The 22,291-nt window shown below is 42.2% G+C and overlaps 1 protein-coding gene across 9 annotated transcripts in view; it reads left to right on the forward strand.

Annotated features, from left to right (window-relative positions):
* PPP2R2B (protein phosphatase 2 regulatory subunit Bbeta) overlaps positions 1 to 22,291 on the forward strand; it is a 484,529-nt gene that overhangs the window by 427,008 nt on the left and 35,230 nt on the right. For all 9 annotated transcript variants that reach the window (XM_008014864.3, XM_008014861.3, XM_008014860.3 and 6 more), the window contains 2 exons: positions 577 to 754; positions 12,900 to 13,064. In XM_008014864.3, the coding sequence (XP_008013055.2) occupies positions 577 to 754; positions 12,900 to 13,064 (343 nt within the window). The remainder of the gene's footprint in view (positions 1 to 576; positions 755 to 12,899; positions 13,065 to 22,291) is intronic.

Genomic DNA, 22,291 nt, shown 5'->3' on the forward strand with positions numbered 1-22,291 from the left:
CAGGTCAATCAGATGTCATTGGGTTCCCTACATATTAGTGGCTGAATCTGGACTATTAGAGTCTTGGGTGATGCTAAAGTTTCTCAAAATCCCCTTAAGGATTAAGGACAAAGCCAGGAATGGGTGTAGGCTTCCAAAGGCATGAGATGAAAAGACATAAAAGATAAATTTAGATTAAAGTTGAACTAGACATTTCTAAAATTTTCCCACAACTTCCTTTTTAAAATAAATTTCATGTTTTAAAAAAAATGGAACCATGTCTCTGGAAGGTAATGACTCCACAATGGAAGCCAAGTTCCCCTGAGATGAGGCTACCTGGAGGGGCTTAGAAAAATGTTTAGAATTTATAAAGAATGAAATTTTCCATCAGGGCTAAGTGATGCTGATATCTTTTGAAAGAAGAGGAACAGAAGGGAACAGGAACAGTGTGTGATTTGTTATTAGCCTCTTCTTTAACTTGGAGTTTCTTCAATGCGGCTATTATTTTGTGTGTGATAATAAATGACATTAGCATGCAAACTCTTTTCCTATGGAAGATCTTTGGTTCTGAAGTGATTTGTTTCTCTTGCATCCCAGGTGCCTGTCCTGAGACCCATGGACCTGATGGTGGAAGCCACCCCGCGAAGAGTATTTGCCAACGCACACACATATCACATCAACTCCATATCCGTCAACAGCGACTATGAAACCTACATGTCCGCTGATGACCTGAGGATTAACCTATGGAACTTTGAAATAACCAATCAAAGTTTTAGTATCCTTTCTTTGTGACCAAGAATCAACTGGCCTGAATCAAGAGTATTCAGGTACGAGCGGGCTTGGGGAAAATATGGAATAGAAATGCAACATCTAGCATTTGTGGAGAACTTGCCCCTTTTAAAATGTGCTGGCACCTATGAGACTCTTTAATCATAACAATAAAATTAGGGAAATATTGTTATTACAAGTGGCGAGCCAGGGCTAGCTCTGGATTGGGACTCTGAATCAATTCCTTCATAGAGAGGCATTTATGTGCCATGAATTAAAATTAGAGGTGATTTTATCAACAATAGGATAAGACCCTAGAGTTCAGATTCTTTCTCTGTTCCTTTCTCTATTAAAGGATTCACAAATCTGTATGGACTGCATGGACCACAGACATACTGGTTTCCATTATATCATAAGAGTGAAAATAATAGTGGCTGATATTTATTGAGTTCCAAGCACTTGCACTGGGAACTTTAAGTATAGTATCACATTTTTTACCTCACTGAAGTATATTATGCATACAGAAAAGTACACATATTATAATTGTACAGTTTGATGAAATTTCACAGCTTGAACTCACCTATAACCAGCATGGACATCCAGAAATAGAACTTTACTAACAATTCTCAATCCCTTATCATGCCTCTTTATATTAGTAACTTCTACCCCCAAGGACATATTTGATAAAACAACCCTGTAATGTAAGTATCATCATCTCCTGTTTAATTAAAATATAGAAAAGTTGGCTGGGAGCAGTGGCTCATGCCTGTAATCCCAGCACTTTGGGAGGCCTAGGTAGGTGGATTTCTTGAGGTCGGGAGTTTAAGACCAGCCTGACCAACATGGCAAAACCCCAACTTTACTAAAAATACAAAAAAGAAATTAGCCAGGCGTGGTGGCATGCACCTGTAGTCCCAGCTACTTGGGAGACTGAGGCAGGAGAATCACTTGAACTCAGGAGGCAGAGGTTGCAGTAAGCCAAGATTGTACCACTGCACTCCAGTCTGGGTGACAGAGCCAGACTCCATCTCAAAAATAAATAAATAAAAAATAAAAATATATAGAAAAGTCAAAAAAAATGCCAAATAGCTGGGCCAGTATTTTTACCTCCACTAGGTTGACCCTCTATTTCATAGTAAAAATTGGTCATTTATTGAATACCTATCATGTGCTCCATTCCTCACAAACCTGAGGCATGAGATTTATGAGGAATGGCACTGAACAACTCAGGCAACTGAACAATTGACCTAGGTATCAATATGGAGTTTTCTCTTCCACTTACCAGCCTCCCCTACTCTAACTCCATCTATCCATGAGCCCTGCCTCTAAAATATATGTCAAATCAACTCATATATCCCTATCTCCACTCCTACCTACCTACACTAGCATAAGCCACTGTTGTCTCTCACCTCTGTGACTGCAGTAATCTCATCTGGTCTCCATTCACTCTTGCTCTTTTATACAGTACAGACATTCCAGTAGCTTCCCACTGAACTCAGAATAAAATCCAAGTTATTTAACTCGGCCTATAAGATTCTACATGATCTGGAACCTGTCTCCATCTTTGATATCCAGTCATGTCACTCTTCCCTAATTCACTTTGTTTCAGCCAACTAATCACTTTTCTGTTCCTAAGTAAACCTTATTCTTCCAGTCTTTGCATTTGCTGTTTCATCTTTCTAGAAAATTTTGCCCCTAGCATTCACACGGCTAGCTGCATGTCACTATTCAGGCCCCAGAAGTACTTTTTCCCATTAACTCTTAGTATCTACCAATAACTCTCTATCCCTGTTATCATCACGGTACTTACCATGATTTAAAATTTTTTTATTTATGTCTTTTTGGTTTCCTCATATTAGGATATAAATTCTACAAGAGCAAGGGTTTTGTATGAACTATTGCTGTATTCCAGTATGTGGAACACTCTGACACGTAGAAAATTATTGGACCTGTCAAGTTCGAAATAATAGTAGGGCATCAAAGTAGAGCTATCCAGTAGACAGTTGATAATACAATCTAACCTGGAAATTTAATTTTAAGAGTTATAGTAAAGCTCTGAAAGTTTGTATATAGAATAGACCCCATAATGGCTCAAACAAAAAAAGATTATTTTCCTGTAAAGTCTAATATTGATGATCCCCATCAGCAGGCAGCCTCCTCCAATCAGTAATTTGGAAACTTGGGCCTCTTTCATCTGCAGCTCCCCAATGTTACCATGTTTATAGCACGACTGTAAAAGGGAAGGTCATGGAAGATCACAAGTGGGAGATTCCTCTGAGCCAGGCCCTAAAAAAGCATACGTTCCATTGGCTAGAATTCAGCCACGTGGCCACCTCTTACTGCAAGGCAGCCTGGAAAATGTAGTCTGGCTGCGTGCCCAGGAAAAAAAAGACCCGGTTTTGGTACACAGCTAGCTAGTCTCCACCACAGAGAGCACTCAACAGTCTCCAAGGGCTTTCAGGGAAGGCAGCTTTAATCAGGTAGTGGCAATTATGAGATATATTTGGAGGCAATGAGAACTGACCATCAGGATCATGCCTGGCATCTTTTGTTGATCACGGAACAGACTCCACATGCTGTCTGGGCCTGCCTACAGATTTTGCCTGGCAGTGCAGCTGCTAATAGAATGAGTGTGGGTGGTGGTTCCCTTTCTCTCTATCTATTCCAAGAGCCAGAAATCTGCTCAGGCTCAGCTGGCTGTCACTCTGAGCTTCTGCTTCCCCAGTCTAGGTGACATGTTTTCTGAATTTTGCCTCTAGGCCTTCAGGGGGGAGGGGAGTTTCTTTAGGCATTTTGGGAGACAGATGCCTTGGGGAGAATGCAAAGGGGAAATATTAATAGTGCAGTTTAGGTTATATTCTGCAGATGTGTGACAGACTGCCAGATGCTGGCATACAAATGAGACCGTGCCATTCACCCTTAAAGCAGCCATATGTAAAATAATCATTGTCATCATGAGAATGATGATAAGTGATATCTATATAGTTCTTTTCAACCAGACTGCCCTAAGCACTGAGCCTCTCATCACTGAAGTATAGCCACCTCTAGGGTAGGAAGCGGCCATCTTTCAAAACAGCTTCAGAAAAATACCAGCCACCAGGCAAGTCTCATTTCCACCACGCCCCTTATTCACAAAGGAGACAGAAGAAACATGGTTCAGGATAGCATAATGGGGGATTCCCAAAGCATAGTGTGGCTACTACTGGGAGTAGTAAGCAACGTGCTTCTAAGCAATACATAGACTTTTTTGGTTTTTATATTGATGTATTTATTTAATGAATGTCAAAAAACACAACCATCATATCCTACAATTTCACAGATATTCAATATCTATTTAGATTACAAAGTAAGTATATGTAAAGTATTGAGTAAATAGTGAGACAAGTGATCTGGAGATATGGTTAGAAAAAAGTCATGACTTCCTGCGACTGGCGTTTGGTATGACTTTGGCATTATGGTTGAGAACTCAGTCTTTAGAATCCAACAAGTGACAGAGTTCTCACCCAGTCCTACCACTTTCTGGCTGTATAAGCTTTAACATGTTTCTTAATTTATCCAAGCCTCCATTTCTCTATTTTGTCATCTGTAGAAAGCAGCTCTATCAAAGAGGATTATGAGAATGAAATGCACACACACACACATTTAGGGCAGTACCTTGCTAAGCCAATGCTCAGTAAACAGGACTACCACAATCATGATAATTACGGAGAGAAATAAGGAAACTAGAAAAGTTGAACATTAGAATGGTAGCTTTTATTCTGCTAAATTTATTATCTGGATCATCTTTTGAGTTCTAGACTCTTCCTTTGGCTCTGCAGTTGGGTGTCCTTTGCAAGATGTCGCCCTCTACTTACTAGATGTTTGCAGGAACTCTGAGGTCTAGGGCCTTGTGTTTAGCACCAGATCTGAGCAAGGCATTGCTAAACCTCATGATACCTGGTCATGAATTCTCTCCCTTCCATCCGTAGCCAGTCTGTCCTTGTCTTGTGTAACACGTTCTCACATAAACAGTCAAACTTTGGTCTTAATAGGCTAACTACATCAGGACCATAATAAGTCATTAATAGATTAGTAGTTTTCTAGGACAAGAGACAATAGCAATAAATGAAAATTTATATTAAAAGGTGTTGCTTCTTTATGAAAACTATGGTATACCTAGAATCCTTTGAACTCTTTTCTTAGGACTAAGAATGAATTGACCTGAGTTCTTACCTTGTCCAACATGGGCTCTATTAAATAGACCCATAACAAGTAAAAATAAAGACTAGCCCTCAACAACGATAAATTGAGCACCTAGCTTGTGCCAGGCAAGAAAATGAGAAAAAACAAATTTGCCACTTTCAGAGTAATGTTCATCAAATATACTGAGTATATAATTACAAACTGAGATAATTTCTGTGAAGATAGGGAATATGGTTCTATGAATGCATTTTTTTAAATCCTGCTATAGACCAGGGTAGGCTTTGCTGAAGAATTGATTAAGATCTGAAAGAGGAAGAGTATGAGCTAACTTGGCAAAGAGGTGTGGAGAGAGGTGTTCAGTGTGTACAGAGGTGCTGTGGCAGGAGAGAGTATGACGTGTTGGAGGAACTCTAAGAAGGCCACTATTTTTGAAGCCCAGAGAGTGAAGTGGAGCATGGCGTAAGCAAGGCTGGGAACGGTAGCAGAAGCTTCACCTTTCAGAAGTCCAGTCTCTGAACATGAGACAGAGGAATTATCTGGGAGAAGCCAACTGGACTCTAGGGATATTTCAACTTTGACCTTGGTCCTAACAACCCTGTACAGCAGCTTCATTTTATTTGTCAACCAAGCCGAGGCCCTGTTAGAGTCAATTCCCTAATTAAGGGTCCACATAGCCTCAACTCTTGGCTTCCAGGTTCTAGCACTCATTACTAACATGGACAGCAGCTTCCTTTTAATTCAGTGGGATTCTGCCAGGCAGGCTTCCAGGGGAGCTGTAGGGTCTAGTACAAGTTTCTCCCCTCTTGTTGCTTCAGTGGCTTTCACCCTGCCCAATACATATTTAATATGACACCATGTGTCTCTTTGTCAGTCTCCTCATATTGAGCCTAGGAATTGGCAAACACTCCATGAATATTTACACATTGGCTTTTTTTTTAAGCTCTTAAGAGAGGAATATCCCTTGGAGTCCTCTTTGGAGATTTCCAGTGTCTCATCATCAAGCAACATGTCCTTTCAGCTAATAAGATCTTTATGCTTCATAATCATTGCTTAATATCCAAAGATTAAATTTAGACCATGGAAAGAAAAAAAGACCTCAAAGCAACTCATGTCCCTAAAAGGAAATCAAACTCATCAAACAAATATGCTGTGTTCACACAAAGATAACACTATTTTCTACCTTCTGTATCGGCAGACTTTAAGTGGGATATGAAAAGCCTCAGCTGCTTTTGAATGTGGGTACTTTACCCTGGTAAACATAGATTCCACTCTTCAACTTGGCCAATGTTTATAATACTCAGCCCTGCAGAAAAGCATCCTAGTTGGCTCTCCTATCCTCAAGTGGCTTAGACAGGAATTGGGGAAATACGCATGTCAGTATTAGCAAAATCAGCAGCAATGGGACAGAGGCATATGAAAGTCACCTCATGGAGGCAATGCATATAAACCCTATCCTTGGAGAAATATGTGTTTCCTTCAGAAGGAGGAATATTCACACCCGTGTAAAACTACTTAATAAATTATCTTTTCCATTATCTTGTTTGATAATCAAAATTCTTAGAGGCTGATAGGGTTATACCCATTTATAGGCAAAGAAATAGGAACCCAGAGAGAGAAAATGACTTTCCCAAATTCTCTTAGCAAAATGGGAATAGAATCAAAACTGAATCCCAATCTCTGGGCCCCATTTTGTTAGAATCACAATATTTTTCACAATATTATCTCGAACTTTACCCATCGAGATGAGGTTCCTGGTCTCCCAACTCTCTCAAAGATGATTTTAAGCCAGGAAAACTGCTCATTTTTAATGCTTTTTGCTTTCTTTGTTTAATAATATGTATTCATTGTAGAGATTTGGGGAAAATGAAATGACCAATAATCTGACTACCAATTTTGCTGTCTATACATTGGATTTGCATCACAGTTTTAACTTAATGCTAGCTAATGCAACAATGTGGGTTCAGGGAAAAATAAAAGAAATTTAAAGAGCCAAAAACAATTTAAAACTCCTAATTTACCCAAGAATCTTTCTTCTTCTTTTTTGTTCTTTTTCTTTTTTTTTTTTTTTTTTTTTTTTTTTTTGCAACTTTCCTAAGGAAAGAAGTTCAGGTTCCTAATCTACTTTTTTTTGCATTAGGACATTCCTTTTATTGATATTATTTTTAATACAAATCATACATTAATACAAGTTATTTTTTGGTAAATTGCTTTAGCAATAAACAATTCACCTCTTACTCTGCTAAAAGGTTAGAACAGGGGTTGGCAAACTATGCTCCCAGACCAAATCTATCCCGAAGTGTTTTTGTAAGTAAAGTTTTACTGGAACACAGCCACACCCTTTCAGTTACATATTATCTGTGGCTGCTTTCCTGCTGCAACTGCAAAGTTGAATAGTTGTGACAAAGGCCCAAAAGGCTGAAAATATTTGCTACGTGATCCTTATGGAAGCTCGCCTAGGTTAGGATATGGACTCTCACACTTTTCTATTCATTTACATATCAGGTGTATTAACAGATTATTTTATTTTGTATATAGTTGGGATTATACCATATGCATTTTTCTTTTTAAAACAATCTTTTATTTCCACAGGCTTTGGGGAACAGCTGATATTTGGTTACATGAGTAAGGTCTTTAGTGGTGATTTGTGACATTTTGGTGCACCTATCTCCTGAGCGATATACACTGAACCCAATTTGTCGTCTTTTATCCCTCACCTCCTTCCCACCCTTTCCCCCTGAGTCCCCAAAGTCCATTGTGTCATTCTTATGCCTTTGCATCCTCATAGCTTAGCTTCCACTTATGAGTGGGAACATACAACGCCAAGAACCTTCCTTCTATTCAATCTAGGACATATAGAGACATAATTTCCCTCTCCCTTTCCTGCTTTTACTGCTTAGTAGTTATCACTGCCTAATATACTGTGTACTACATTCATTTACCTTGTTTATTGACTGTTCCCTACTAGAATATAGGCTCCATGGATCGGGGGGTTTGGGGTCTGCTTTGGTCGCTACTGTATCTCCTGCACCCAGAAGAGTACTGTCAGGGTGTAGATTCTTTGGAAACACTTGTAGAATAGATGAAGAAATAAATGAGTGAAAATGGGCCCTTCTCTCTCTTTCTCTGTCTCTCTCTGTGTGTGTGTGTGTGTGTGTGTGTGTGTGTGTGTGTGTGTGTGTGTGTGTAATTTATGTGGTCGTAGTCAGACTATATATACTTTGTACCTAAGTTTCCTTACCCAAAATAATACACATGTTAAGTATGGAACGTATCCTAAGTTTTTGTTTTATTTTCCAATATAGGGTCTTGCTCTGTTACCCAGGCTGGAGTGCAGTGGCACGATTACCACTCACTGCAGCTTCAACCTCCCAGGCTCAATCAATCCTCCTGCCTCAGCCTCCCCAGTAGCTGGGACTACAGGTGCATGCCACCACACCTGGCTAATTTTTGGTATGTTTGGTAGAGATAGGGTTTCACCATGTTGCCCAGGCTGGTCTGAAATTCCCGGGCTCAAATGATCCACCCCGCTTGGCCTCCCAACTTGTTGGGGTTACAGGTGTGAGCCACCATGCCTGGCCCTAAGATTTTTTCCTGCCTGAAATACAACTTCATTAAAAGAAAATGTGGAAATAGTACTGATCATTGAAATCAAAAGAAAAACCATTCATAAACCCACCCTGATAGAACTATCACTAATGTTTTGGTGTCTTCCCATTTAGCTCATCATTTTCAGAGTATAAGTTTTAAATGACATCATCATACTATCGTTAGAATTTTGTGCACTATGGTTTTTACAGACTTGGAAATTTCACTGCAAAAACAATGTAAGGAGATATATATAAATTCACCTAATCACTTCCTTATTCTGTATATTTATTTAAGTTGTCAATATTTTTCTAATATAACACTGGACTTTTGTTTTCATAAAAAGCTTTTTCTAAACTTGGGATTAGGAAATGATATTTGAATGGCCCCCATGCTACCTCTTACCATCCTGCCATGACCCTCTCCATTCCCTCATCCCACCGCTGATGAACCATTTATGGCTCTGGCTTCTCATTTGTTTGAAGTGGATCCCTTAAGGAGTGACCTCCTGGTGTCTTCAATTATTATTTTAAATGATGCCTCAGGCCACTGCCTGGCACAGCGGTGCCCTCACCTTCCCCTCTTCTGCCTTCCAAGCATGGAGCTCAGCTGCCAAGCTGGCTATGCCCCCTCCTGTCCTCAGAGCTGCCTCCAGAGTCCCAGCAGTGAGCCAGATTAACCCCTTTTGTTAGCAGATGTAATTTGCCTGGGCTCAGCATTAATAAGAAATGCCGTAAGCGGTCAGGTCAAGAAGAACAGATCTGTCAAGCCCCAGGGTTAATTTAATAGCAATCTGTTGGCTGTCGGGGTTGTATATTAGCCATGAATTCAATGCTCTGTTTTGCTTTTGCCATCTAGTTATTTGGGACAACAGGGACATAATTTGGATAGAGAGCTCTAAAGGATTAAAAAAAAGAAAATTGACTGTCAAAATGCATCATTCCATTTTCAAGATTATACATGGAGCCACGCGTTGCTCATCTTCTTTCTCCTTCCCTCTCAACATAAAGGGCAAAATTACATATGCTGAAAACATGGATTGCCCTTTAGAGCCGTGCAGGGGAAAATGCCCGGGTTTCTAGAGGATACAGATGTCGAATATCCTCTCCCATCATCACCATAAGTCATTTAATTTTTAGCAACTAGACTCCTCTCAAATGTTTCTAGAACTCACCAAATCCTTCAACAGGTAAAAATCCAAACAATCCCTTTTCAGGATTTTGTCCCAAATTCTGCTTCAAAAAAAACAAAATCTTAGAGCACATAAAAATTCTGGTTCTGGAGAATTCAGTCACCAAAGTGGTAGGTAAATTAAGAGAGCACAAGCCTAAAGCCAGAAGAGATGGGGCTGCCCTCTCAGATTAGCTGGGGGTCTTTTCAAGAGAACCAAAATTGTCACATTTTGGCCAGATTTGTGAGGCCATTCCTCAAAGGAGGCAGAGGGGCATGGTGAGAAAGAACCCAGGCTCCAGAGTCAGACAAGCTTGGGTTCAAATCCCAGCTCTGCCCACTGTGTCACATAACCTCAAGTAATGTATGTGAGTTCCCTCGGCTGTAAAATGGAGCTGTTAATAGTTCTGCCCTCATAAGGCTGAGACGAGGGGCAAGGGGGACAACACATGGAAAGTGTTAGCACAGGGCAGACCTGGCCCCTGATCAGCATTAGCTACTGGCCATATCTTTCTCTTAAATTCAGAGTGATTAAAAAGAGGGATAATCGTGGTTTCTTCCTGGAACCCCTTTGAGTCAAACTAAACAAGCCCTCTACTCAAAAAGGAAGACTGAGACCTGCCGGGGGTAGGAAGCCAAAGGCTTGGGGATGAGGGCTGGGAGGTGGGTAGGTTTGGAAGGTCCAGTGAGAGAAGGAAAGATCCAGAGATGGCAGCTCTAGGCAGATATTGTGGGCACAGCCCCACTGGCGTCCTTGATGGCGGAGGATGTTCCTGGTTTCATAGACATGTTTAGGCACTTTGTTTTTGCACATTCTGACTTTGGGGCTTTATTTTTAGGTGGGAAAAAATAACTGTAGCTGTAGCACCTCCCCCTCCCACACAGCGAAGATCCCTTCCAGTTCAGCTTGTTTTTAGAGCTATACTGGTAGAGGTTGAGAAAGCTGACACCAGATTTTCTTTCCCTATTTTGAGAAAAGAGAAACATGTTCACTGGCACCGTGGGGTATCAAGGCTCGCTCTGGAGGATGAAGAAATCTAACAGCAGCTGAACACTAACCTCTGTTTACCCAACGCCATGTCATGGCCATAGAGCCCAGGGCATGGGTCAGTGGCTGAGAGAGTACCAGAGCTGCAGCCTAGAGACTCCTTCTGAGGGGCACAGGCTCTTGCTCCAAAGCATGTGGTGCTAACTGCAATCATATTTATAACTCTGGCAGAAGTTGAGTTGAAAGGTGGTATTTTGTGAAGCCAAGAGACCCACATGCCCTGGAGACCCAAGTAATATTTGCATCTGGGTTTGGTGGGAGAAATTGTAGTAACATGTTAGCTCAGTCTCAAGCCAATTTTAGAAAGAACCCAACAGGGTTTATAAGAGATAATAAACGGGAAAGAGGCACAGCCAAATACAAAGCCATTGTTGCAACAAATTGCATGTCGAAATGTTGTAGCAGGAGCATAGGTGATGTTTGATCATAGATGATTACTTTGTTAGTGCTAGCGGGACTAAAAATATCAGTGCATTTTCTTGTACCACATCTAAACTCTAAGGAGGGGACTATGCTACTAGGTTAATGAAAAACATGCAAGACTTTCATCCATCTCAGTCTAATGGGGCAGTTATATCAAGTTATTGCTTGTTGATTCAATACATTGTTGTCCAAAATGTGGTGCATAAACTCCTAGTACACTCATTTGCAACTATTTTATATATTATATAAAAAATATATATAATATATAATATATATACACGCAAATGCAATATATAATATATTGATCTTTATGCATGTTGCTTAAAGTATAGCTACCTTATTAAACCCATGATTTTATGAATATTGGGTTACTGTTTAGATAAAGCTAAGTACAGAAAACAGTGAATCAATTTAAAGTTGATCTGAAAGAAAAATGTCTAGTAAAACGTACTACCTGATGATGCACAGATAGGGCAAAAATCACAAAGGTGGCTCACAAGTGGGAAAAATCTAGGAAAAGTGGGAGTCCTGTTGGTCAGCTTCACTGTGTAGCAGCATCCACATCACAAGGCTCGTTCTTTGCAGGATGTTGCTGGGTCCTCAGACAGTGCCTCGGCCCCTCTGTGTCCTGATCCCCCAAGCTCTGAGTGGAGGTGTGAAGAGATCTGTACAAACCCACTCCTTCACTCATGCCAGACATCCTACAGAAGGGGGTTGTTTTCATTGAGTCACCTTCATAAATAAAAGAGTAAATGTTTCATTCCAATATACAAGGATATAGTCTTTAAAAAACAGAGGTATAATTCTTGATCAGAAAGGGAAATACTGAGAAGAAAAACCCAGATGATAAAACTAAGGATATATTCCATGGGACCCTAAAAATTTCCAGCTAGATGGCTTCTTTCTGATACTTAAAAACTCCCTCACAAGCTGAAAAGCAGATCACAACTTACAGAGACTAGAAGTCTTATATATCATACATGAGAGAAATTTTGCATAATTATGAAAGAGCACAGACTTTGCACCTGGGATGAAATCCTAGTGTTGTCATTTAGCCATGTGACTTGAGGCAAGTTACTTTATGCACTTGGAGCATCCGTTTCCACCCCTGAAAAAATGAGGATAAGGAAAATGCTGATTATATAGAGTTCTTGTAAGGATTAAATGAGATAAAGTACATGATATGCTTTGCACAGTGAATGGCCTATAGCTAGTGCTAAATTATTGGTGGCAGCTATTATTATCATCAACATATTATAAAGAAGGGCTTAGGGATTTCATGAAAGAGAGTGTGCACTCTGTTATTATAGATATCACTTACCAGCCCAAGATTCCAGTTAAGGAATCAGACAAAATGAATTATTTGGTTATAATAGGACTAGTACCTTAATCATTATTATAAAATGAGAAGCAAAATCTTTACAACTTGGTACATTTTAGCCTGATTGCACAAGCAGTTAACTTTAGTCATGAGTGGATGTCTTTTACATGTTTTTAGAGGATAAAACACAAATGAGGAGTCAAGAGACCTGAGTTCTAATGCTGCCTCTGACTACTGGGTAACCCTGGGCTGTTAAAGTTCCTGAGACTCATCTGCCTGGGACAAGTTTATGATGAGGATCCAGCATGTGCATAGCAAATCTTGACATATTACACTAATGTAAGATGGTGCCATTGCTAATTCTACCCTTCCCCAAGTTCCTGCCTCCTTCTCCTGGTTTCTTCCTTGACTCGTCTGTGCCAGATATCGTGGACATTAAGCCAGCCAACATGGAGGAGCTCACGGAGGTGATCACAGCAGCCGAATTCCACCCCCATCATTGCAACACCTTCGTGTACAGCAGCAGCAAAGGGACAATCCGGCTGTGTGACATGCGGGCATCTGCCCTGTGTGACAGGCACACCAAGTGTGAGTAGCAGCTGAAGGGAGGTGGGGGGACATGGCCACTGGCTCCAACATGCAGGGGGAGGGCCTGGAAGCTTATGATCTCCCTTTCTACACCAGACACACTAGGAGTAAAGAAACTACAAGTGGGAGTCAGCTCCGTAATTTATATTTCAGTAAAGATGGACATTCACGTTCGATTCCAAAACATCCAGAGATGAAAATAAATAAGACACGACCTTCATCAGAAAAGGGTTTAAATAACAGTGTGATGTGATCCAAATTATGTGTTAAGGAAATCATGCTTGCTGCCATGGGGAGAATGACTTTGAGGAATAGCAGGGAAACCAGTTAGGAGACCGTTGAAGGGTGGCCTAGACAAAGAAGTGAGTGGAAATTGAGAGGGTAGATGGGTTCTGGACACATCTTTTTTTTTTTTTTTTTAATCCATGTAACCTGCACAGTACTGCACAGATCTTGGCAATAAAGTTAACAGGACTTGCTGAACTGCGTGGGAGGCTGAGAACATAAAAGGCATCTAGAACAGCAGCTGGAGGAAGGAACTGGTGGCTTCTTGGAGAGATTGTGACTATAGGATGCCAGAGCCACGTCGTAATGACCATGGTTTTTAAAACCCGAATTTTTTTCATCAAAGTCAGTGAACGGCCATAATAGTAACCAGAGGAGTAATATGATCAGAATTAGTTGTTAGGGAAATTGTTCAGACAGAAGGCAGAAGGATAAACATTAAATATAGGAAGCCACTATAATATAGATAAGCACTTCTGAACAGTACACCATTGAATCTTGTGCTACCTAGTTTTTTGTTTGGGGGAAGGGGCTGTCCTGTACATTGTAGGATGTTTAGCAGCATCTGTGGCCTTACCCACTAGATGCAAATAATACAAGCCCAGTTATGATAACCAAAAATGTCTCCAGACATTGTGAAATATCCTCTTGGTGAAAACATTACTCCCAGTTGAGAACCACTGATCTAAACTACAATTCATTCAGTCACAGATACAGCATGATATTCTTGTATCTACAATGTATTTGTTACAATAAAGAACTCTGAGTGGTACAGTGGAAAGGTAAGACTTATTTCCTATGCTCAAGTAATTTAAAATTTGGCTAATGAGGCAAGATGCACCCAAGAAGCATTTCAGGAACAATGTATAAGGCAGTTCAGTTTTAATACTCAAGTGAATGGTGAAGATAATTATGGGTTAGGCCATTCAGAGGGGGTTTAGATGTTCGAAACAGACCTCACAGGGAAGGCAGAGGCTGAGCAGATGACTGTTGAAGTACAAGTAGGATTTGGTTAGGTGGGAAACAGAAAGAAGAGTATTGTTGGCAGCAAGCGCAGAATGGGCAAAATTCTGAAGTTACTAAAGTAATGGAACTTTTGAAGAGTGTTAAATAAAAAGTGTCAGGCTTGGGGGAAAGGGGAATCTGGGGTTAATGAGGTTAAATAGGGATGATGGTTTATATCAGGCTGATCCTTGAAGATCAGATTCCAAAGTTTATGCTGTCATGTATTCATGCATTCAGTGAGTGCTTATTTTATACCCAGAGTCTGGTTCCCATAGTATCCAGTCCTTCTTAAGCTGTTCTACCAAGCACAGTTGTGGTGGGGCCAAGCCATGAACCCTGCTGCCATGGAAGGAGGGCACAGAGAGGAATCCTGTTCCCCCTGTGTGCTCTGGGTTGGCCCAACCTACCAGCAAAGGTAAAACAGCACATGCCTGGCAGAGACCGGTGACCCTGGGGGAGGTGCTGACCACAACAGATTTTCTTTGAAGCCTTACTTTTCTTTCTAAAATTTCATGTGAGTTTTACATTTCGCCCCCATATAATATCTATTTTCACTTTAATAATTACATTTCTATCCCCCACTCTCAAATTTTAAACAAAGTTGATGTTTCTGAAAGATGTAACATTTATCATATGGCTTCCTATACTTTCTAGTATACCCCATATCCTCCCCTCTTCCTAACCCACAAGGATATATACAGGTACCCTACTTGGAGAAGCACAGTTTCTAGTATGTGGGAAGTAATTTGAGATCATTTAGCTAGACAGCAGATTTAATAATAATTGTGCTTTGTGGAAGATTAACACAGTGGTCATGTGAAGAAAGGTATGAAAGTTAGAAGGTTTTGCTTTAGTCTCAATGCGAGGATAGTTTGGAACCTAGATAAAGAATGGTGGCTATAGAAATCCAAAGAAAGAGAAGGGGGAAGATGAACATTTTCTTTTAAAATAACTATGGGTGTCATAAATGATGTTAGTGACATTAAAGGTTGGCATTCATCATACATGGATGTGATATGAATTGTTCAATGTCATTCCCCTGTAGATAGTAAACTCCTTGAGGATGAGAACTGAATCTGATTTGGTCACATTATATGACCCCCTGACACATTAGCAGGGGTCAGGAAATATTTAATAAATGTGTGCCTAAGGGTAGACATAAATAACAAGTGGGAATGGGGATGGATGGAAAGTCTCTAACTCCCTCCCAGAGACAGTGAAGGGTTGGGATTCAGTGCGCAACATGCTGTGGGTGAGGTGACATGAACTATCTAAGGAAGCAGGGCCCCTCTGGTGAGTGAAGGCAGAACTGGGCTTTCTGGGCCACCAACCCAGGGAGGAGGCCAGGGATGGCACAGGAAGCCCTGGCATCCCCCTAGCCCGGTGTGACTGACACTAGCCTTGGCTTTGGAGTCAGACAGATCCATGTGTGTTCTGGATATTGGGGAATCAACTGACTGGGAAGCTTGATGAACCCTGAACACAAGATAGAAAAAGGGCAAGGCCTTAGAAGCTTTCAAAACTAGAATGGTAAATAACTAAGTGATACTAGGCTTAATACCTGGATGATGAAATAAACTGCACACAAAAAAAACCCATGACACACATTTACCTGTGTAATAAACCTGCATATGAACCTCTGAACTTGAAAGTTAAAAAAAAAAAAAAAAATGCTTGAGTGATTTAGAGTAGATGCTTTGGAATCAGAACTCGGCTCTGACACTCAGTACCTGCAAGACCTCAAGCAAGTTATTTAATTCTTTTGAGCCCCAGATTCCTCATCTGAAAGTAGAAATATTAAGGACAGCGTCATAGGGCAGGTTGTTCACAAGAACTAAATTTCATGTGTGTGAGATCCTAGCCCTCCCTCTGCCGGGCACAAAGGAGTCAATAAATGACGGCAGCAGTTATCACAATTATTCACCCAGGATTCTCCCGGTTCCAGGCCTGCAGACGCAAGATGTTCGAAACCCCAACCCTCTTGCCAGATATAGGAGGCCTCATTATTCATTTATTTAATCAATATTTGTTAATCACATACTTTATGTCAGGTACTGTATCCGACTCTGGAGACACAAGGGTGAGCAAAAACAGACCTGGTTTCCTCCCTCTTAGAGCTCACTGTCTGTATTAGGGTTCTCCAGGCAAACAGAACCAGTAGGGTATGTGTGTATAAGTAAAAAGATTTATCATAAAGAATTAGATCACATGGTTATGAAGGCTGACAAGTCCCAAGCTCTACAGCCATGAATCTGAAGACCCACGAGAGCTGCTGGTGGTGTTCTAGTCTAAAAGCCATCAGAGACTGGGAGCGGTGGCTCACACCGGTAATCCCAGCACTTTGGGAGGCTGAGGCGGGTGGATCACCTGAGGTCAGGAGTTTGAGAGCAGCCTGGGCAATGTGGTGAAACCCTGTCTCTACTAAAAATACAAATATTAGCCAGGTGTGGTGGCACACACCTGTAATCCCAGTTACTCGGGAGGCTGAGGCAGAAGCACCACTTGAACCTGGGAGGCATAGGTTGCAGTGAGCTGAGATCGCCCCACTGCACCCCAGTCTCAGCGAGAGAGCAAGACTGTATCTCAAAAAAATAAATAAATAAAGCCCTCAGGCTGAAGACCCAGGAAAAATCAGTGTTTCAGTTCAGGTCCAGAAGCAAGGGGAGAAAAAAACAATGTTCTAGCTCGAAGGCAGTCAGGCAGAGGAGTTCTCTGTCCCTTGCAGGAGGGTCAGCATTTTTATTCTCTTCAGGCCTTCAGCTGATGAGATGAGGCCCATCGACAGTAGGCAGTACAATCTCCTTTACTCAGTTTAATGTAAATGTTAAACTATTCCAAAAACACCTTTACAGAAACACCCAGAATTTGTAGCCAAATATCTGGGCACCTCATGGCCCAGTCAATCTGATGTATAACATTAACCACACTGTCTAAGGAGAGAAGATGTATTAGTTAGAGAATAGAAACAAATGTAGTATCACAACTGCAATACATGTATAAGAGAGAGGCATGTGCTGGTACAAGTAGGGGTGATGAGGACTCGACAAGGCAGTGGCTGCTGAGCTGAGACTTAAGGATGGAGAATTGGATGGGGAGAGCCCAGGGAAGAATCATGCAGTCATACAGAAGCAGGAAGCCGGTCAAGCCACACACCCAGGGAGCCCCAGAACTGCTTCTCCCTCCAGCCTCAGCCCCCCACAGCCCCAGAGAAGCAAAGCCCTGGTGACCGTCCTGAAGGAGGTGGAGGAGCCAGCTACTGGCCTTCAGGCCTCTGCCCAGCCCTGTCCTCCCACTCCCTATTCCAACACCAACAGAATTCTGAATTGCAAGCTGCCACCCTACTAATCTAATTAAGACGCAAATGAAATTCATTTTCCCGACTCCTCCAAAGTACCAACCTTCTTCAGCGCACATCTCCCTTTGTTCAACTGCTGTGGCTACGGGCCCCAGCTCCTGCCAACTGGGAGAACAAGTTCAATCTGACCCTAGCCTGACATTTCATATTGATTTTTTCCATCCTCCTCAAACGGCAGCCTGCAGTCGACCGCAGTTCAGCTGAGGTGTGCGATCGGAATTGAGACAGTTCATCAGAGTTCAAAATGAAAAGCAACATTGGCTTTCGGAGATGAGCACTGAGAAGGAGGGTATTTAATAACCATCAGCATTTAATCAAACTGCCGAGGAGAACCGTGTTATCAGAGCTGCATTTATTAATTTCCATATGTCCCTCGCTCTGCATACTCAGCGGGGGTTGGAAGGGATGATTCTTTTTCTCCCTCGCCTATTTTTTTCTACCACTTCTGGCGGTAGTGACAAGGGTTGTGTTTGCAGTTTAGATGCCTGAAACAATAGGGTGCTGATGGTGGCAGCACTTAGCTAGAGTGGATTATGCTTTTCCCTTTCCATGCATGAGTATCGGGGTCTGGGTGAAGAAACTGGCCAGGTGTAATGGACACCAACCTGGGGAATGAAAAGAATTAAGCCTGAACTCCTTTCCAATGTTCCCCATAAATCTGGTCTCTGCTAACCTCTCCAGGCTCAGCTCCCTGTAGCCTGGCCACACTGGCTTGCTTCCTGCACCTCCATACATCCAGTCAGTCCCTTCCCACCTCTGGGCCTTTGCACATGCTCTTCTGCCTAGAATGCTCTCCCACCATGCACCCTACCTGTCTGGCCTGTACTGACTTTTTAAGTTTCTGAGAAAATGTCACTACCTAAGAGTTAACTTCTCTGTCCACCCCATCTGCACCTACCATCTCTCGATCTCATCACTCTATTTTATTTCTTTATTTCTTTCATAGCCTCCATTATAGTTGTTTGCTTTACTTAGCCTCTGTCTTGCTGACTGGAATACAATCTTTATGAAGACAGGGACTTTATCTCAGTAATTACTGAATTTGTACAATATTTATATAGCACCTGGTGGGACTTCATAGAACATCTGTGGTGGAAAGGCAGGCAGATAGGAAAAGACAAGTGAAAAAAAGGCATATTAGTTTACCAGGGCTGCTGCAACAAAGTACCATGGACTGCACTGTTTAAACAATTCAACTATTTTTTCAAAGTTCTGGAGGCTGGAAGCCCAAGATGAAGTGTTGGCAGGGCTGGTTTCTTCTGAGGGCTGTGAAGGAAGGATAAATTCCACACTGCTCTCCTTGGCTTGAAGATGGCTGTCTTCTCCCTGTGTCTTTACATCACCTTCCATCTGTGTCTGTGTCCAAAATTCCTCTTCTTATGAGGGCACCAGTCCTATTAGATCAAGGCCCACTCTGTTGACCTTATTTTAAGTACCTGTTGAAAGGCTCTATCTCCAAATACAGTTGTATTTTGCAGTACTGGGAGTTAGGACTTCAATATATGAATGGGGTGGCGAGGCGGGGGGACACAACTCAGCCAGGAAAGACATAAAAGTCATCAAGAACACAAGCCCTGGAGCCAGCAGTTCCAGACATTGTTTCTGGGCCTCATTGCCGCCAGATGCCTGGGCAGGTGCTGATGTTGACACCTTCCTCCAGGAGATAAGAGTGCAAAGAGGTCATGGACACAGGGCTCTTGCACAGCCCCTGACACATTTGAAGCACACAATGAGCATAACTTTTATTAAAGGTAGGAGAGAAACTAGATAAAGGACCAAAGGTCCAGGATGATAGAAACCTGTGCATTGGGTCTCGACAGTTTCACCAGGCAGGGTTGTCCAATGTGTGTTAGGACGGTGATGTCTAGAGGCTTTCATGTGGTGCTAGAACACTTTCTTTCTGAACAAAGGGGACTTTAATTGATTTTAGAGGCATTGAGTACCTGATTTCTATTGAAAAGCCAATCTTGAAGGGAGAGGTTCCCCAATAAGTAGGGTGTGGTTTAGCAGCATAAAAGCAGGTGAAATCCTCAAGTGGGACTGGGAATGGAAAAAGGGATGCCTTGAAAGGTCTCAGAGACTTGACTTGCCAAACACCTGGGGACACAAAGGTGTAGCAAGTGGAGAAATGCTTATGAATGTTAAAGCTGCATACGAAATGACAATCTTGCCATGAATGCAGCAAGGTCAGGATAAGTATATGTGGGCAAAGACAAGCAGAGGCTGTATGAAAGGGATGAGGTCAGGGGCCATGAAATGTGGGCATTTTTCTTATTTTCTAGATTCCCTCCAAGGTTGTTGTTTTACTTCTATAACTTGAAGAAAGTTGATGAATGACCGAAGAGCCCCACTGGGCGCCTTACCTCCAGGGTAGAGACAGCAGAAAACATCAAAACTCCCTGCACATCCCAGCAGCCCCTGTCATAGGTACTGGGATGAGGCAAGGCAGTGAGGAGCCCAGCATGATGTTCCCTGTAAGCACAGCCCAGGATATTTTTGTTTTGTTTCTTCCCTCTGTCAAACCAAGCTGACAGTAGTGAGTTAATTCAGGGACTCGGTCAAAACAGAGGAGGAAAATCAACATAGTTGAGCAGCCACTATCAGCTTGTATCCATGGCCTAACTGGCGATCTTGAACAGGTTACCTAACCTCTGTGCTTCAACTTACTCACCTATGAAATATGGGTAGTGGAAGTGCTTACCTTATAGGGTGCTTGTGAGGATTAAATAACACCCGTGGAGCCTTAGAATGATGCCTGGTGCATAGTATAAGCATCGTGTTATAGTTGGAGTGAAGATATTATCTTGCTTCCCTACCACATGTGTCTTTTAAGAGTGGGAGCAGGAAGAGCAGCAGCAATCATAAAACTAGTAATGTCAACAGCCTGATTCACAGCTAACTTCCATGACATTTTACTGTGTCCAGGAAGTAAGCCAAGTATACATGCATGAGCTCATTTAATCTTCATAACAACCCTATGAAGTACATACTGCCATTATTCACATCCTAGAGATGAGGCAACTAGCTGAAAGGGGGAAAGATACACTTATGGCCACCAAGGAGCAAGTGGTGAAGTTAAGGTTTGAGCCCGACCACCTGTAGCTCTTCAAGAAAACACCAAAAACCACTTATTCAACCAAGATTGGTTAAACACCTGCTGGTTTCTGCCTTTAGGGAGCATACCTTCTTGTGGGGCAGGATGAAAGAGAACATACAAATGTACAAATAAACAAGGTCATTTCAGACATGATAAAAAAAAAAAAAAAGGCTGTAAGAAAATTAGCAGGGTCAGGAAGTAGTGGTATATGGCAAAGCCTTTAAATTGAGACCTGTTATCAGAGGGATCCAAAGAGAAAGCCAACATCTAAGTGTGAAGGCCCTAACAGAGGAGCAACCTTGTGTGTTCAAAGAATAGAAAAAAAGATCAGTGGATGAATACAGGTAGGCTAGGGACAGTGCAGAAAGTGAGGCCACGGCCAGGCATGGTGGCTCATGCCTGTGATCCCAGCACTTTGGGAGGCTGAGGCAGGCGGATTGCTTGAGGCCAGGAGTTCCAGACCAGCCTGGCCAACATAGTGAAACCCCATCTCTACTGAAAATACAAAAATTATCTGGGTGTGGTGGCGCACACCTGTAATCCCAGCTACTCAGGAAGCTGAGGTAGGAGAATCGCTTGAACCTGGGAGGCATAGGTTGCAGTGAGCCAAGATTGTGCCACTGCACTCCAGCCTGGGCGACAGAGAAAGACAGAGAGGAGAGAGAGACAGAGAGGAGAGAGAGACAGAGGAAAGAGAGAGAAAAGAAAGGAAGGAAAGGAAAAGAAAGGAAAAGGGGAGGGAAGGAGGAAGAGAGGGAGGGAGGAAGACAGGGAGGGAGAAAGGGAGGGAGGGGAAAAGGAAAGTGAGGCCAGAGAGGTAGGCTGGGGCCAGATCATGGAGAGCTTTATGGGCCAGAGCAGAGCACTCGGATTTCACTGTAAGTGAGATGGGAAGCCATGAGATCGTGCTAAGAAGGAAGTGAATACTGTTTATGACCTTAAAAGAGTTCTCAGACACAGGGTGCCAGGCCTGGAAAGCACAGAGACCATTTAGAGGTTGTTGCCACAGTCTGGAGGAGACATGATAATGGCTCTGACCAGGGTGGGCACAGTGAAGTGGTGGTAAGTGGGCAGATTCAGGATCCCCTTAGGAGGTGAGGCTAAGAGGACTTGCTGAGAGATTGGCAGTGAAGAGGTGATGGAAAAGGGAAAATCTAAGATAACTCATAGGTTTGGTGCTTGAGTGACTGTATGGTACCATATACTGAAATGAGGAGACTGGGGAAGGAACAGTTTTGGCATGGAAAGACCAAGCATTCTCTTTTGGATGTGTCCAGATTGGAGATGTCTGTGATTCATCCAATTAGAGAAGTCTGGCAGACAATTAGATAACATGAGTCTGGAAGTCTGGGGAGAGGTCTGAGCTGGAGGTATAAATTTAGGAATCATGAGCATGTCATGGCTATTTTAAGCCATGGGATGGGATAATGTCAATTAGGGCAGAAGGTATGGAGAGAGAATAACTGAGGGCCCAGGAATGAGGCA

Source organism: Chlorocebus sabaeus, chromosome 23 (assembly GCF_047675955.1).
Source record: "Chlorocebus sabaeus isolate Y175 chromosome 23, mChlSab1.0.hap1, whole genome shotgun sequence".
Lineage (NCBI taxonomy): Eukaryota > Metazoa > Chordata > Mammalia > Primates > Cercopithecidae > Chlorocebus > Chlorocebus sabaeus.